General features: G+C 38.3%; 1 protein-coding gene across 2 annotated transcripts in view; it reads left to right on the top strand.

The window, feature by feature from the left end:
• ASB4 (ankyrin repeat and SOCS box containing 4) overlaps positions 1–19,153 on the top strand; it is a 103,617-nt gene that overhangs the window by 21,692 nt on the left and 62,772 nt on the right. Inside the window, exon 1 of one of the 2 annotated variants that reach the window (XM_089917649.1) lies at positions 8,886–9,262. The exons of the other annotated variant lie outside the window; for it this stretch is intronic. Coding sequence (XP_089773775.1) covers positions 9,076–9,262 — 187 coding nt within the window. The 5' untranslated portion in view covers positions 8,886–9,075. Of the gene's footprint in view, positions 1–8,885; positions 9,263–19,153 lie in introns of those variants that run through there. 2 annotated transcript variants of the gene reach the window in all.

Genomic DNA, 19,153 nt, shown 5'->3' on the forward strand with positions numbered 1-19,153 from the left:
TATGCTAAACACACGCTTCCAGTTTGTAATTCCACCAAGAACTTTAGAATTGAGACGGTATTAAGAGTTCTTCCAGCGCCCCCAACTGGTTGAAGACAGAAACTGACCCTGTCTGCGGGCAAGGGCAATGGGCAGCCCATTCAGAGAATGGGGCACTGACGCCTGCCCTTGTAAAACACTGTCAAGCTTTGCCAATATCCAGGAGACCCCGAATTCAATGAGAGATAAAAAGAAAAACTAAAGGCTGAGGAGTGGGTCTAGTAGGTCTCATTTTGATTTAGAGGAAACTGAGTCATTGAGAGGTATTTTGAATCATTTGAAACACACACAGCTAATTATCACCAGAGCTGGGAACACAACCAGGTTTCCCAGTCCAGTGCTCTTTTACAGTAACACCAGGAGCTACTCAGGAGAGTTGTCTTTCTCAGGAGAGTTGTGATGTTCTGTTAGCTCTCACTGATATGAACGGCAGCAACAGTAATCCTGTAATGCTTCTGGAATGCTTTACAACGTACAAATCACATTTATATACATTGTTTGGTTTGATTCTTTCAACCATGGAAATTGTTCTTATGAAATAGTATGCTTAGCACACAGACTTGATCTGCATTGTTACAAAAGTATAGCTGTAATGGTACTAGTTTGCGAGGTCTCTGTTATAAATCGTCTGCCATGCCCCGACATGAAGGGTGATACAGGGACCTTGGAGAACAGGGAATTGAAACCCTAATATAGTTTGAGAAATTTTTGTGTTTGCTCCACTTCAATACTGAATATCCACAAATAAAATGAAGTGTGTACTTTTCTGCTTATTTATGGAACATATAAAACTATCATCAATGATAAGCCATTTTTGAGAACTTAACTACCAGGCCAGACACACAGCAAATACAAAAATGCTGTTCTAAGTTTAACTTAGAGAATTGGACTTGGGTTCAAGAAGTATAAGAAATGAAATAAATGACATACATCAGTTCCACTGTTAAGCTTTATTGAGCTTCAGAAATACCTGAAAAGAGGTAGAGGTATCTGAATCAGGATGGCCTTTTAGGGTCACCTCCTTTTCCTTATCTCAGGGCACTAGCATCTCCTGCTTCCGTGACCTAGAAAGCTCTTCCCCTAGATATCAGCATGCCTTGCTCTCACACTTCTTTCAGGTTTTTGCTCAGGGAAAGTGAGGACTTCTCTGATCATATATTTGAAATTGCCGTGCTTTCCAAGGCCATAACACCTTCCCAGGACTAGCCTGGAAGTGGAGGGTGCTTTTTTTCACTTATTGGCCCAAAGGAACATACATTTTTCTGATCTATACATGGGTGACTTATGAGCTGGCTGGGATCCTAGACTTTCCCTAGTTTATTATTCTCTATGGCATGTATTACCACCTGACAAACTATGTTTTTTTAATTGTCTGATTCCCCTATGATCCCTTCACGAGTACACAGGCTCCATAAAGGTAGGGATTTTCTTCATGTGTTTACAGTGCTTAAGAAGAGCCCCAGCAGTGGCTAAGATGAACCCCCAATGACTCTCATTTCCTGGTATTCATGCCTTTCTTTTTCTTTCTCTTTTACTTTTTTTGGCCACACTGTGTGGCTTGTGGGATCTTCCCTGACCAGGGATATAACCTGGGCCCCTGAAGTGAAAGCCCGAATCCTAACCGGTAGGCCACCAGGGAAGTCCCCCATGCCTTTCTTTTATCTTCATCTCACATCAAATCAGGGCAGCTCAGTATGGCCAAAAGAATATGGTGGAAGTGGTGGTGTATAACTTCCTCAGTCAGGTAAGAAAAGGCATTGCAGCTTCCAACTTTCTCTCACGGGTTCTTCATTCTGGAGGAAGCCAGCTGCCATGTCGTGAGGACATTGAAGCGGCCCCGTGGAGTACACGGACAGGAACCAAACTGCGTGCACCAACTTGTTAGCTAAGTGACCAAACCATTTTGAAAGGGGATCTTTTAACACCTAGCCTTTGAGTCTTTCAGCAGAGGACTCAAATATCATGTAGCAGAGACAAGCCTTTCCCTTTCCCATAGTGTCCTGTCTGAATTCTTGACCCACAGAAACCATGAGAGATAATAAGTGATTATTATTGCTTTAAGGTCATGCATTTTGGGGTTACTTGTTATGTAGCAAAAGATGACTAATATAGTTCCTGGCCCGTAGTAAGTTCCTAATCAATGTTTATTGAATGAAGAGGTAAATTAAGCAGATTTTTTCCTAGGTTACTTAGTGATCATAATACAATGCCTCACAAAACTCTATAAAAAGCCTCTGCTCCAATAGCAACATTGGTTTGGAGTCTCAAGGAGTAGGCTTGAATCTTGGATCTGTCATTTATTTGTCATTTAACCTTGTATAATTCACTTACAGTCTTTGCGTTCTTAGTTTTCCTAATCTGTAAACTAGAAATAATGATGACAATTGTAATTACACCACCAGCAGTACCAGCAACCTGAAAGTGCCCTGATGACTTTATAAATCCCTGGATCAGAGCTCTCCTGAAACCCATGCTTTAACTGGAATTGTCCATTCTGTAAACCGATAAATCTTTTTTATTATTTGTCAGTTTCAGTTGTTGGTGTTACCTATAACCAAAAGCAATCTTTATACAAAACATTAACACTAACATATATGACACAATAACAAACAAAACAAGATGACATGTAATCAGTAAGATGCTGCATGGTAGACTTAAGTATAGCAGCTAAGAAGAAAAAGATATCAGACCACCTTATCAACAATTTCTGTGGGCTGATGGCAAGGACATCCTAATTCATCTGCCTAGGAAAGTCAGGGAGGCCCAAGGGGTTCTGTTTTCACAGAAGTTTTGGTTTCTGTAGGTATATCTTAGAAGCCTTGGCTTCTGATTTCTTCTCTGTGGTTGCCTTTGATAGGTAGTTGCTGGCTTAGTAGCATCAAATTCATGTTTAAATGCCTTCAGGGACCAAGGAGCTATTTGTGTTTCAGAGAAGATACTCCAAGTGGTCAGATTATGTTGTACACAGACATCAAGAAAACAAGCAGCCGGGCTTCTGTGCCTGCTGCCTCCCCTATAGGTCCTCAGAGAGTACAAGAGGGTCTTCCAGGCCCCTTGCACAATATCATCACCTTGTTAGAAGGTTCTTCACTTTGCTCCGAGAGGAGAGGACACTGTCCTGAGCATGTTGTGAAACACTAATAAAAAACTCTTCTTACAGGATGGGGAGTTTTTATTTTTAAGATCAGAGGAGACAGGAATTTCTGATGGGCCTGAACAGACAGAGTGAAATATAGTCTCTGTGTAATTTTGCCTCTTGAGGCCTAGAGAGATGGTGGCTTGAAGCAGTGGTCTGGATAATGTGGAAAGCTCTCAAATGTGTTTTATTAGCATTGGTCACTTTACTTCCTATATATTAGAATGACCTTGAGGGGCATTTTAATTAAGCTGCTATTTGTTTTCTAAGCGCAAATAATAATCTCTTGGTTTTATCCTCTGCCGCTCAGATAAATTGGTCAATAATTGATTTTTTTAGCACAATAATCCAGATGACTTTCTCAATTTTCTGCATTTCTTCATGGAAATTTGCTTTGTTTTCTCAAAATATTCTGGAGAATTTACATTTATTTATTTTTATAGTTATGAGATGGGACCGAAATAGCTTCTGTGGGAAAACTTAAAGTCCTTTCTTTAGGTCAAAATTATAAATTTGTTTACAAACATTAAATCAATGCTTTTAATTTTCATTCTTAAATCGTGTACTTTGTAGCCCTCAGCCTTCAGGGCCAAGTCTTGATGTTTATCAACCCAAGGAAAGAAAGTATGAGAACACCCTAGGATATATTGGCCTTTGATAAGGTTTAAATCTCAATGCTGACTTTTAGAAATACAATAGTTGTGAAAATCAGGCTTTAAGAAAATGAGGATTTTTTTCTAAATCATTGTATCTCCTTCTTTAGTATATCAAGAACCATGCTCAAAGGATTCAGGATCCAAAGTTTCTTCCACAATGCAATGACAGCTCTTCCACCTATGGAGGGCGGTCAACAAGCTTGCTGACCTAGGGAGACAAAGAAAAAGTTAAAGAGGAAGTAAGAAGTCTAAAACTGGACCCTTTTAGTCAGGAAGCCTGGAAGTCTTGAGGGATTATGAGAAGAGATATAGGTTGACTGAGGGGTTAGATGCCACGTTCTCATCCCTAGTCACACACTTGTTTCAGAGTTGAACGTTGGTAGAGCCATGGAGAGGGGAGGGGACTTGGTAACAAGATATGCCTGAGGAAGTCTGAAGACGCTGAGAGCAGTGGCTCAGCATCAGGGAGAATGTAGACCCCCTGGAGAACCCCAGCCCTCAGCTTAGGTCCATGTCCATTCTGGCCCCCAAAAGATGGCAAGAAGGTGGCTATAGAAAGCTGCTGGTTCTTCATGGTCTCTGTATGAAGTGTGAGAGAGTGGCAGTGTGCCTGGAGAGAGGACACAGAGTTTCAGAGCATACATTGGACTAACATAGCCAGAGGCTGTGGTATTTGAGGACATCAAGATTGGAGGCAAATGACTAGGATCACGTTCTCCAGTGGTGGACGCCAGAAACCTGAACACACCCAGACAAGACCAATTTAGTGGAGCCACTCTGCTATGAAGATCAGGGAGGGTCTAGAGGACAATGAGTTCGTCTTAGGACTGCCTCTCCTCTCATGAGGTCATATAAGCCGCATTCCTACCCCTGGTGTACACTGGTCTAGCCATACTGGTTATTTATGGCTAAATTCTCTTCTAATTGATTCTGGATGCTAAGTATTAGTATATTGAATTAGTATTTTGAATTAGTATTGCTCCTATACATATCCCATATTTTCAGAGGGAAATCCAGATTAGAAATGACCATATTAGGGGGAAATTCAAAATTCTCAAAGATAGAGACTTTTATTCAAAGAGACTGAGGATTTACCTAAAGAGACTGCTAAATATTTGGATCAGACTAAGCATATCCGGTTGGACTAAAATTAAGTTGTCCTTCCCTTTGCCACTAAGTTATGTAGAAAACCCATAAGGGGGACCAGATCAATTAATTGCATATAAACAAACTGTATTATTTCTGTATGAAATTCAGTGAATTACAACTTTGTGACAGTTTCTAGTGTACAGGTGATTGGAAAGATCTGGGGACTTCATTACTACTTAAACCCATTAGCTTAATTCCACATGGGCAGGGATTTTTGTTGTTGTTGTCCACTGCAGTGCTCTGAATAAGTGTCTGGCATATTGAAGGTCTGAGTAGGTATTTGTTGAAGGAATTACAACTGTAACACGAGGCAAGCTTGCAAAGTGCCCTCTAAGAATCCCAATACAATTTCAACAAAAACAGAGTGTCCCTGGTGTCATCCATCAGAATCCTTTGTTTTCAGCTCCCTCTAGGAATATTATGTTCCATGTTAGGCACCAAAATTTAAGAGGGGCACTTATCAATCAACTAAAGAGGATCCGGAAGAGAACAGGCAGGATAAGAGAATTCTGGAAATCACCCCAAAAAGAAACAGTTGACACTACCTGAGGAAAAAAGTGATTAATGAGAGAGAATGCTATTTTCAAATGTTAGAAAGAGTGTAATTGTAAATGTATAATTGCATGTTCATAATTAGACTTAATGGGAAGAAATTATGAATAGGCAGATATTGACTCAATATAACAAAGAAGCTCTGAGTTTAACTTTCCAATAATGGAATGAATTGCTTTGTGAACCACAATGTGAGATTTAATTATGTATTATCTGATATTTCCTTTTCAATATTCATTGGTATTTGCCTCCCTCCCTCTCAACTTATTGTTTATCCTTGAAAGCAGAAAATGTAAAATTTGGAATGGTAAGGTTAGATTAAAAACTTTATTACTGTTAAGAATTATGGAGCCTATTAACTGATCACCCATTATCTTAGTCCCTCGGGTCACAAGGTGGCAAACTCAAATATGAGAACATACCCTTGACTGTTGGGTCTATATCTCACTTGGGTTTTCTGATGTCCATCACAAAGTGAAATTGCAAATTTTGTAAATCAGCTAAGATTTCATGAGGTTGATGAAAACGTTGGAGAACTGCCCAAATCACATACAAAACCATTTACTAATGGCAATTTGTCAGTGTTATTTCTGTTAATAATGGCATAAGAAAAGTTTGAGAGCGTGAGGATTTGATTGGTGTTTTAGAGGGAACTCCAGCCATTGAGTTTGTATGTCATTGGAATATCAAAGGATGAAGAAAGGCCCTTGGCAAATCTATTGAAGCTCTTGAGTACGTTTGTAAATATGATTCTTTTTATATATTAGTTTGACAAAAACCATTCAAAAGGTAAAGTATATTGCTTCATGTCATTATGAAATTGAATCAGAAGAATTAAATATCTTTCTCCGAAAATAGTAAACATTGTATTTTGTGGTTCTATGAATTATACAAGTAACTGTCAGCCTACAAGTTAAATATTAGATGAAAATATGTTCCCTATAATTTTTGCTTTTCTTTTTCAAGATGAATTAAGAGAACCCCACCCCCACCCCCCAACTGTGAAATTCAGTCTTAATTTTAGGTAGTGTGAATTTTCGTTATCTTTTCCAGGACTAATTATCCTCCAATAAAGTAAAACTCTATGTCTCTGTTTCCTCTACCGGGAATGCTTTTCTTTCTCTTAAGTTTGTCAAAAAGGACCAAAACATATCAATCAATAATTGCTATACTTGAGTCACGCATGTGGACATAAAAGGAACAGTATCTTATTCTCAACCAAGCATAGTGCTAAGGACGTTGTAAATAATCAATAATTCTTTATTCATTCATTATTCATTTATTCGTTCATACTGAGCACTGAGGGCAGGAGAATGATTTAGTTCCTTACTTTATGGAATCTACAATTCTGTGCTTATGCTGCGTTACCAAGTTATCGTTATTAATACGTTCAGTGCAGAAATACATTTTTATCACAAATGTAATTTGTGCTCATTGTAGATGACTTCAGAAAATAAGAAAGAGATAAAGAAGAAATCAGATGTAATCTTAGCATTAGGAGATAAAAGCTGATGATATTTGGGAATTGATGCATGCGTACAGAGTTCTCTTCCTACGTGTGCATTTAGTACACATATTTATACATTATATAGATAGAGACAAATTATGTAAATATATACATATATTTGTACATTATATAAGTATAGATATTTTAAAAGAATATTTATGCTACATATACTATTTTATAAATTACTTATCTCATAGATATTTTAAAATCAGTATATATCTACCTAGTCATAATGACTGAAGGGTGTTTCATCACATGGATATGACATAATTTGTTTATCAAATTTTTTACTGTCAGTCACTTAGATTGCTTCCATGTTTTTTACTATTGTGAACAATATAATCATCTATATATACATTTTTATTCATTTATCCATCCATTATTTCAGGACAAATACTTTACACTATGTTAAGCTTGAAATGTTATCTTCTTGAAGATTTAAAATTAAGAATATTAACAAAAATCTTAAACATTAAAAAAAGTTAATCTACCATATTAGAAGTCAAGATAGTCGTTGTCATTGGGGGTCAGGTGAGTGTTTGGATTGAAAAGTGACATAAAGGGAGTTTCAAGTGTACCTGAACGACTCTGTGGTTTGACCTGGGGGTTGGTTACAGGGGTGTGTTCACTTTGTAAAAATTGGACAAGCCGTATACTTATGACTTGTCACTTTCTACTTTCTTGTATTTGTGTTACACATCAATGAAATAAGTTAAAATACTATGTTACAATTTGCATCAGTGTCTATATGCTTATGTAAATTCTAAGAATTGAATACTATTATCATTTTTAGTTTTTTAAAATTCATGTTGCTAATTATTCTGCAGAAAGTTTGCACCAGTTTTGACTCCCACAGAAAATACATAAAGTATAATTTCTTTATGTTCAAATTAACATTTACTATCACAATTTTTCTAATTTGTAATGATTTGTACATTTAAAAATTGAGTATTTTTCTCTCTTGGAAAATTTCAAACTTACAGAAAAGCTGAAAAAATAATATCATGGTCATCCATAAATCCCTCATTAGATTTGCCAACTTTTAATTTTTTGGCACATTTGCTTTCTCTCTCTGTCTCTATTTACATACACACACACTCACATATCTATACACGTATATATGTATACATATATATACACATTTACTTTTGTATTTCTGAATTATTTGAAAAGAAGCTTTAGGCATCATGACAGTTTACCCCTTAAGAATAAGAATATTATTCTATATAACCACAATACTTTTACCACACCTTAAGAAATTAACAATAACTCTATATTATCAAGTAATATCTAGTCCATATTCATATTTCCACAACTGTACCAATATAGTCTTTTCTAACTGATTTTTTAAAATACAAGATTAAATAAAGTTTACTCAGTCATTGCATTTAGCTGTTTTGTCTCTTTAGTCTCTTTTTACCTAAAATAATCCCCTACCACCATCACCCTACCCTGCTTTCTTTCATGATGTTGAAATTTTTCAAGTCTAAGCCACTTGATAACCTTCTGTTTGTTTTCAAATGTGTATGACCATGCTTGATTTTGCAGGCTCTTATTACAGAATTTTATAGGTTTTCAGAAGCACATGTATCAGCAACTGTAACAGATTTTCATTTGTGGCTATTGGTTAATCAGAGCAAGACACTGGATCTCCAGTTGAGCACCAGATGTTTTTACTGAGGGGAAAAAAAAAGAAAAGTTAAGAGCTTTTAAATCTTACATTATTACTTTGATTGTATAAGAAATAATAGTGACATTTCATTCTCTGAAATGTATTGTGAGGGTTTTCCTTCATATTGATACACTATGTTATTCAATGAATTAGTTAGTATAGAACCAGTTTAAAAGACCTGAGAGTGCAGTGACAGCCAAGAAGGATATTTTGAAGTTTAAAATGGTCCCTATATAAATAGAACGGATCAGCATAACTTTGGGATAAAATTAGCTGACAGTTTGTGGGCTCTCTAGCATGTGCCTGTTAGCTTGGTGCCGCTCTCCTGATAAATCACAATACAGCTTCCAGAGAGAGAGGAAGGATGGACAGCACGGCTGCCCCTGTCACTAAATCTGCAGCTGCCAAGTTAGTTAAGAGAAATTTCCTTGACGCTGTAAAGTCAAATGACTTCGGAAAATTGAAGGCCATTTTAATCCAAAGGCAAATAGATGTGGACACAGTTTTTGAAGTTGAAGATGAGAATATGGTTTTGGCATCTTATAAACAAGGTAAAAATTATAGGTGTATTTGTAAAATCGATAGAAAATGGATTTGTTTTTTTAATGCACAGCATTAGTCACCCAATCTAAACCGGTAGCTCTTACTATTTCTTTAAATATATACTTAAAAAATATTTCTAATGTAATCATTTCTTTCTTTTTAAACTAGACAAAATCATGAGCTGGTATATATATAAATATATTTTTTCTTCTCTTTACTTTCCTTCTCTTTTCTTTCTGTATCCTGTGCCTAGAATTTGAAATCCTGGATAATCATATTTAGTAATGCAATTTTCCTCTATTTCTAACTTTATTTCTTCTTATAAGTACATAGAATAAAGAAACCGTCTCTAGATTATGGCTAAACAGATTGCTGAGATCTAATCCAGACAGTATGACTGGCTTGGGAACAGGCTGCCAGCCCTCTGTTAACAGGGCTACTTAAAGATATATCATCTCTACATCCACCTGGAGGAAGAAGAGGATTTTTGCCCCTATTTGAAGGGTTAATAAATGGGTAAGGCTGTACCGTGATACACCTTTATGATCCTTGTCATTTTAATGAGTTTTCAGTTCAGGCAGAAAAGCTGAAACCAGAAAAGCCAAAAAGTTAACTTTTTTCCATGACTACAGTGATAGATCAAAATTGTAGATCTACCTAACATGGAGTATCTGCCTTATGAAGAACTAAGGATAGCAAAAATTAGAACTGAATTTTTTTTTTATCACGGGATTTTCTGGAACCCATGCTTAATAAGTCAGAAATAAATTAGAAGTGAGCAGATTCTGATTTCCCAAATCAGCTAGTTAATGGGAAATTTGAGTAGCGAGGCCATCTGGTAAGCGGACTGCAAACAAACACCATGTTCAACATCACTTCTGTTTAAACAAAATAGGTGATAAGGTCTTGTGTACAGCATTGAGAAAGAGAGATCTATTCTTATGTTTAAAATACTTTCCATTTGTATATAAATCATCAGCACCATCAATTTTCAGAAATGAATACTTAATGGTATATATTTCTACATTAATTTACTATCAGTTCTGAAGGAAGGATGGAATAGTTGAGGCCAGTTACTGTGTTTATGATTTTTACTTGAGGGTTTTATTATAAATTGGCATTGCTATCTTGATTGGAAAATAAAGAAGAGGTCTGTTTTTTAAAAAGTGGTTGATGGAGATTCTGTTAAGAAGAAAGAATGTATACTATATGATCAGATTACTTTCATCTTATGGATTTGTTCAGTGAAAGACTGCCTGAATGCTTAATACATTTTTAAGGTATTTTTTAAAACTTATATTCGTGCCTAGCTTAAAATACTTATGTCCAAGTCAGCAGGTAATTTATTTGACCCTGAGCTGTGAAGACTGCCTTTTCTCATCTGAGCATGCCAAATTGCGTAGATCATGCGAAGGTTCAGAGGTTGTGAGAAAGGAAGTTTTAGTGGCAGTTTCTGGAGAAGAAGGATGCTGTTTCTCTTGCTTCCAATGGTGCTATCATCCCTGAACGAGAAAAAAATGCATTTTAAAATCTTTCTGTCAATATGAGCCGACTCCCTATGGTCTTCATAGAGCTAAATTTTCATTCATGCAAATGGGTGTTTTCATAGGACTGTGGGATGGGACTTTCAATTAGGGAGAAAGCAAATTACACTCTCTGGATTTGGGGGGAAAAAAAAGAGAACAGTAACATTCTTATGCATGCCAGGTGGATGAATGCAAGAAATGTTAGGATTTGTGGCCATATCTTCAGGGTTTATGCAGGAAATCATGTGTGTGTGTGTGTGTGTGTGTGTGTGTGTGTGTGTGTGTGTGTGCGCACGCGCACATACACGTGTGCGTATAGAAAGAAATACACTTACTCTCTGTTTAATATGAATATGGATATAATAATCTGTCTCTTCAATCTTAATCCCAGATTGAAGCCTCATTTTCTTCAGTTTCTTCAGATATTTTCACATGGCTTCCAGCCTAATTATCAAACTTTTTATTTTAGTCAGGAATGGAAGTGATGCATAGAATCTTAGTTGCTAGCCAAGCAAAGTAGACCTAAGTGGTTATATCAGTTTCTAAGTCACAGAGGAATTCCCAGGGACTAGTGTAGAGCTGAGCAGGCTACACTGGTCATTTGTAGTTAGAATTAGTTCCTTTCTGAATAATTCTAAGGAATGAGACGCTTTGTGGCCTTGAAGGGTATGTGACTAGATTAAACTTTGTGAGACTTTATTAAATCACAGCAGACTTTTTGGATGTTGAATGCTGTTGAATTGCTATGCATTAGTTTTTGATTTTTTTAAGCACTTTTCAAAATCTCTACAACAGAAAAGTGCACAATTCATAAGTGTGAAGCTTGGTTAATTTTCACAAAATAAACAAACATATGCAACCAGCATCCAGAAGAAGAAATAGAACATTACCTATTTACTTTTTTTTTTTTTTAATTTTTATTTATTTATGTCTGTGTTGGGTTTTCGTTTCTGTGCAAGGGCTTTCTCTAGTTGTGGCAAGCGGGGGCCACTCTTCATCGCACGTGCAGGCTCAGTAATTGTGGTTCAAGGGCCCAGTTGCTCCGCAGCATGTGGGGTCTATCCCAGACCAGGGCTCGAACCCATGTCCCCTGCATTGGCAGGCAGATTCTCAACCACTGCGCCACCAAGGAAGCCCTACCTATTTACTTTTAAAGTGTGGGAATCTTCAGGTTTTAGTAATTTGGGGCCTACTAAGCAAGACAATGTGTAAAATCTAGAACATACTATGGTACCTTTAAATTTGCTTGTGTAATTAGTAATGTAATCTGTATTCATCATTTGATTGTCCTGTGGAAGATCAACAGTGGTACATTTAATCCCAAATAATTTTTGTTTCTTTTAGGACATAGGATTTTTAAAAGTGACCACATTTTCTCCCCTAATTATGGTATGTTTAAGCCAGTATGAATGCAAGTTTATACTTTTTGTAAAGGCAACTCAGAAGTCTGTTGGTGAAGAAATCAGCTTGGAATCTAAACCTTGCACCTCCCAATCCACAATCTAAATGGTATACTAATAATCAAAAGTTGACCTCCTAAGCAAATATAAAATATGGACTTTGTGAGGAAGGTAGAACAAAGTGTCTGGAAATTCACTTCTGCTTCCCCGTCTCATTGAGTAACTTCTCTCACCTGTGAGACAGAGAACAGATTTAGAAGCCAGTATCCAGGTTCAGATGGTGAGCCCTGCCTAGCCCCAGCACCTAATAATGATTCTTAAAGTTTGAGACATCTCATTCTATTTTTTCAAGTTATTTTAAACTTCATAATCAAATCTTCAGATAAAATTATGTTTTATCAATTAAAAATATTTCTCACACTTTGTAAAGCAAACATTAAAAACATTCTGGTTGGGACTTCCCTGGTGGTCCAGTGGTTAAGAATCCACCTTCCAATGCAGGGGACGCAGGTATGGTCCCTGGTGGGGGAACTAAGATCCCACATGCCGTGGGGAACGAAACCAGCGCACTATAGAGCCCTCGAGCCACAACTAGAGAGAAGCCCACGTGCTGCAACTAAGACCCGACGCAGCCAAATAATAATAAAATAAAATTTTTAAGAAAAGCCATTCTTTAAGAAAAAGAAGCATTCTGGTTGGCATTTGCATTATCCCCTAGAGAATGGCAGATACATGGGTCTGAAAAGTAAAAACAAGTAAGCAAAATTACATCTACCAGCTGACCACTTTAAAATGGGAATGAAGTGAAGAAAAGTTAAATACACGAACAACTTTTAACTGCCAAATGCAATTAGCAGTTGAATAGTCAAGGGATGTCAATGATATAAAGTTTGTTATGAGCCAAGCGCACAGTATTTATAGTGAAAGTGGGTCTCTAAGAAAACGCAAAGCTATTCATATTGGTTCTCGCTAGGCCATCTCCATACAGGAAACGTGAATATCCATAAAGCTGTTTCCAAAGGTTTTTCAACCACACATTTGATTCTCCTTCAGATGCATGAGCCTTGGCTCATTAATGTTACAGGCAGAATATCATACTTATCTCTTTGGTATGGAATTCCCTAGTCAGCAAGGTTAATCAGAGTCCTTTTATTAATCAGCTTAATGCACTTTAAGTACTTCGTTTATGGCCCAAAGCCGCAGGTTCCTTGGTTGATAGTCATATTTTTAATTAAAATAACCAACGAATGATTTCACTGGAAAACTTTCTGGCAGGTACTCTATCTACTTTACTAAGTAGCAACTGCCTTCCAAATATCTTGAAAGCTCTTATTTTCACTCTCTTAATGAGTCATCTTCTTATCACCTGATTTTCCTCTTTGCCAGAAATTCACTCTCCTACTTTCCTATTGCCATCCCAGTGTTCTTTTCCTTTCCTAGATGTTCAGATTTTTTTCTTTTAAATTTTACATTTCAAGCTTATGTTTTTTTTCTCTCCTGGGGAAACTCTGAGATTTATCTTGAAAATATTAGCTATTAAAAAATAGGTAAGAATTGTGCTCCAGCCTGTAATCCTTCAGGACTGTGTAAATACGTGGACACAGCAGAGCAAATGTCTGCTTATCCAGCCACGAGCAGTGTGTGTAACCTTTGGCTGTAATAACAGAGGCTTCTTGTGTGGGGGGTTCTTTGGACTCAGATAACATTACAGCTGATAACTGTGGCAGAGCCGAGCTTAGCTGAAGATTTACCAGAGATGTGTATATCCCCCCAAACACTGGAGCAGAATCAACCCTTCTTCCAAAAGGTGGCCCAAACACTTCGCTCCTTACTGTATTTCCTGAGCCGGGGGTTTTCTACTCAGTGACTCAGGCATATCTCTGGATTCAGATTTAAATTAAACACACACACACACACACACACACACACACACACACACACAAAGGATTGGTCTGTGTATTTTTGTAGGGGCATAACTCCTAAATTCCTTTAGAACTTTGCCGAGAATTGATACTGGTTTGGAGGTGGACTGCGTGTAGCTTTCAGATTTGGGGGAGACTAGGTATACAAACATGGGCACTTCCTGCTACTTAATCTCTACAAGATATTTATCCTCATTTGTAAAGTGGAGGCTTTGTCAAGACCCCCTCTAGATCTCCTGCATGCTGATAATCTTCAGTGTTTCGAAGGGGAAATTATATAAACAGATTAAGTGTCGTGGTCTGGGGAAGGTAAAAAGTAATGGTAGATGCTATAAATCCACATGGGTGTGGCCTATATTTGAGAGTTCTCTCTGGGATGTTTTCCTAGGAAATCTGTATTTTCTTCTCAGTTAAGCTCATTGCTCAAGCAGAGCTCAAGCAGAAGGCATCACTGCCCACAGACTGCAGACCCAGGGTGAGAACCAAGTAGTTTACATTAGGGGAAGCAGTGCCTTCCTCACCTCTGGCCCCATCAGGGGCTTTGTTCCTGGGTTTTACTCCCTCCTCACAGTCCTTTGTGCAATCTGAGCACACAGTCAAAGGGCATCCTGGTCTCTGCAGAAGTGAGCAGAGGGGGGCCCTTTGAAAGACAAATGCGAAGAATAAATCACATTTTGAGTTCTGAAGCCCTGGGACAATATTGCTGTGGAAAGAAGGGAGAGTGTACAAAATGAATCTGCCTGATTAGTTAACTGTATTTCTGTCATGCTGTGACCATTGGGGGTTACATTTTGCAGGACAAATTTTGATCTCTTGACATACCAGCCTCGACACAAATGTGTTAATGGGTGCTGCATCACTGTGGTTTTTTGGCAATGGCATTACCTCAGGTTTGGTCCTCAGTGAGGGTAGGTGTGGTGGAAACGACACTCCTGCTTGTTTCCACACTTGGTACACAGTGACCTGTGACCGTATCGTCATTTAAAGGTTGTGACTGGGGCTTTCCTGGTGGCGCAGTGGTTGAGAGTCTGCCTGCCGATGCAGGGGACTCAGGTTTGTGCCCTGGTCCGGGAAGATCCCACATGCCGCGGAGTGGCTGGGTCCGTGAGCCATGGCCGCTGAGCCTGCGTGTCTGGAGCCTGTGCTCCGCAACAGGAGAGGCCACAATAGTGAGAGACCCGCGTACAGCAAAAAAAAAAAAAAAAAAAAAAAAAGGTGGTGACTGTATGTGTGTGGCCTGTTTGCTGTGGACTGCTTCTGTCTCTTCAGTGGGCTTTCCTGCTTTGCAAGGGCTTGAATTATCCAGAAACTCCTCCCCACTACCCCCCACCAAAGTTCTGCAATGTAGCTTCAAGATACATTGCAACAGACCCTGATCTGTATCCGACTATCTACTCTCTTCCTATCTCTCCACTCAGCTCCCTAGGGGCACCAGCTAAGGGGTCTTGCTGCCACCCACCCATCTACGTTCCTACCACCCACATTCCTTTCTAGGAGAGGTGAGTTGTAGGCACAATTTCATTTATGAGGTTAGCTGAATTCCAGCACCTGGCCATCTCTGAGCCCAATTTACTGGTTAATGATTATGATTATAGGACACGGAGATGAAACTGATTGAGAGGTCAAGGATGACCGATTCATGTAATAAACAGGCAGGATAGATTCTCTAAGTTCTGCTGGGAATTTAGGAGGAAGAAAAAAAAAATCAACAAATGTATCTCCATATCAGAGATGTGACATATAGATGAATTCGGGATCTTCTTTCTTTCCTTATGATTTGTGAAGCAGGCTTGGCGCTAAACCTATTCTACTTCCACAAAGACAAAGACAGATGGAAACCCTGCATTGCAGATATTCTGAGTCCATTAGCTTGGACTGAGGCAGACGACTTATGGCTCTAGCAGGCTGAAAAAGTGGCAGTTTTCTCATCTGGAAAATGAAAGGTTTGGACTGGATAATCTTCCCTCCAGCGCTAACATTCTGTGTTTCTTTGATTTTACATCAAAATGGTGTTTTCTTAATCAGCTCTCTGCTGCTTCCTTTCTGAGATCATTTTTCTTACCACTACAGAAGCAGACTTGAGTTTCCAATCAGTTGTTGCATAGAGCTGCCTAATCTTTGCCGTTAATTGGCAAGCAAAACACACTCCAGTTTTCAGATCTGGAACCAGCTTCTTTGCAAGAGAGTTAGAAGAGGCTGTCTTTGCAAATTGCTTGTAGAGGAAACTTGAGTATTAAGATGACTAAGTATTGGTGCTAAGTGATTCCTTCCTTATCAAAAGCAGGTTGCATACCATATAGCTTAAAAACTATGCTTGGAACACAGATTCAATGTGCACAGCTAAATGGAAATGTATATATGGATATATACAAATGTATTGTGTGTGCATATCTATTTACACACACACACACACACACACAGGCACAGGGTTGATCCTCCCCAGTCCAGACTGTCTGTGAAGCTATTTGTCCCTACCAGGGAAAATCCATATCACCAAATACCTTTCAGTGTTTGAAATCTGGAATTAGTATCTTAGAACTTAATTCTATTGTATGAATACAGATTCCTACATAAATTCAGATAATCCTAAGAGGGTCACACTTTAAACAATCCTCAGTCTATTAGACCTTAGTGTAAATTAACTTTGGATTTCTTTTTAAAGAACAACTTTGGATAAGGGGAGAGTTGGGAGGACGAGAAAGCAAAATGGCTCTAGAATTCTGAGTGAGATGAAAAGAGACTAAAGTGTGTGTGTGTGTGTGTCTGTCTGTCTGTCTTTCTGTCTGTCTAGGTTGGAGGGTGGGCCATAGAAAAACAAAATTCTGGTTGGGAGCATTCATTCCCTCAGGATTAATCAGCATTGTGCATAACCCTATAAATAACCTCTTTTTTAAAAAATATAAATTTATTTATTTTTCGCTGCGTTTGGTCTTCATTGCTGTGCATGGGCTTTCTCTAATTGTGGCGAGCAGGGGCTACTTTTCGTTGGCAGTGCACGGGTTTCTCATTGCAGTGGTTTATCTTGTTGCGGAGCACGGGCTCTAGACGCGTGGGCTTCAGTAGTTGCGGCTTATGGGCTCTAGAGTGCAGGTTCAGCAGTTGTGGCTCACGGGCTTAGTTGCTCCACAGCATGTGGCATCTTCCTGGACCAGGGCTTGAACCCGTGTCCCCTGCACTGGCAGACACATTCTCAACCACTGCACCACCAGGGTAGCCCTAAATGGCCTTTTTAAACTAAATTATTTTTCCTCCTGGCCAGGAGCACAACAGTTTATTTTAATTTTATTTATTTTTATAAATAGTAATACACGCACAAGGTACTAAATTTAAAAGCTCAAGGGGACCATTGAAGGATAAGTAAATCTATGTTCTTGTCCCCCAGTCCCCACCAGTGCAACCAGTTTCTTGTGTTAGGTGTTTATAAATATTTTCTTACCTGTTAGCCTTTATGCACACTCTTTGGCTCCCTGCTTCTCTCATTCAATAATATATCTTGAGATTTTTTCCATACCAGTATACACAGAACCGCCCCCTTCTTTGTAATGGCTGTATAGTGTTCCACTGTACGGATGTACATACTTTATTTAAGCAGTCTCCTGTTGATGAAGATTGAGGTTGTTTCCAATCACTAACCATTAAGAACAATGCTGTAGTGTAGTGCATGTTGTTGTCCTGGGCCAGGTTACCAGGATTTATAACTCCCAGGAACTTCATACTCTTCATAAAGAGTTCAATGCAAGTAGTGTTCCTGGGAGTTGTGTAATACAGTGGCCCTTATATGGCATTTCACACATGAGTGAGTGTACTTGTAGGATAAATACCCAGGAGTCGTGCATAGGTAGTTCTTTTCACTTAATTGAGAGACTTTTAATACCTAATCACCAGGCCCACCTTTAACGTGGTCATCATCCTCTGAGTGCCCTCCAGATGCTCATTTTTGTTGCCCAGAAGTATTCACAATATTTTAGATTTTTCTGACCTCATCTAATCAGTGAAGAATACAACTTGTACTTCTCTTGTTCTGGGTGCTGTACCCTATTAATGTAGCTAAAGATTGTATCAGCATTTGGGCGGCTTCATCTTACTGTTGGCTCATTTCTAGATTATTGTCAACTCAAATACTTAGGTTTTTCCTCAAATTAATTACCATTAAATCATAATCTGCTGGGACTTCCCCGGTGGTTCAGTGGTTAAGACTCCGCACTTCCAATGCAGGGGACGTGTGTTCAATACCTGGTTGGGGAACGAAGATCCCATATCCCACGCGGTGCAGCCAAAATATTAAATAAATAAATAAAGACGATCTTTCCCAAAAAAATCTAAGAAAAATAAAGAAACTCATAATCTGCTTACTTTGTACTCGCATAGTGGAATTTTTACAACCTATTGTAAAAACAAACTTCTGATTTATCCATATTAAAATTTATATTGTTGCTTCCACCCTAGAGTCTCTTCTAAGCTGTTGAGCTATATCTACATCTTCATCTTGCCATTAAATATTTCATCTTTCTGTACCTATTTTCCATTCTCCACTCATAGTGAGCTTAATGCCGTGGCTCTGGGTATTGACATTGAAAAAAAGATTTATAAAGTTATCTTTTTTATAGCTTGTCAAAATGGCAATCATTGGACACTTGGGAAAAAGGGACTAGTTCAGTGTTTAGAAGTCAGAGGTAAGAGGGAAAAAGGAAAGAGAGAGAGAGGGTGAGAGGGAGGGAGGGTGGGAGGAGAGAGAGAGAGAGATTTCCAACAGCTAATGGGAAATTTTTATTTAAGATCTCAGTTCTAGGAACAACTATGCTTCTCCTGACCAATTAATTTGTGTATAGCTTGTGGGCATAGTTAATTGTGCAACACATCATGTTTTCCTGTTTATTTTGGCTGCTGGGAAGTTCAAAGGCAAATTTACAGTGTGGTTCTAGCATATATACAACACAGTTTATATTTTGGGTACCTATCTGACCCTGGACCTCTTTTTATTTTCCTTCCTTATTTTGCCTTCCTTATTTTTTCCTTTGCCCTTATTTTCTAGATCATTAAAATAAAAATCT

The sequence above is a fragment of the Delphinapterus leucas genome, chromosome 9 (genome assembly GCF_059928025.1).
Source record: "Delphinapterus leucas isolate spDelLeu-1000000601 "Yukka" chromosome 9, BTC_Dleu_Yukka2, whole genome shotgun sequence".
NCBI lineage: Eukaryota > Metazoa > Chordata > Mammalia > Artiodactyla > Monodontidae > Delphinapterus > Delphinapterus leucas.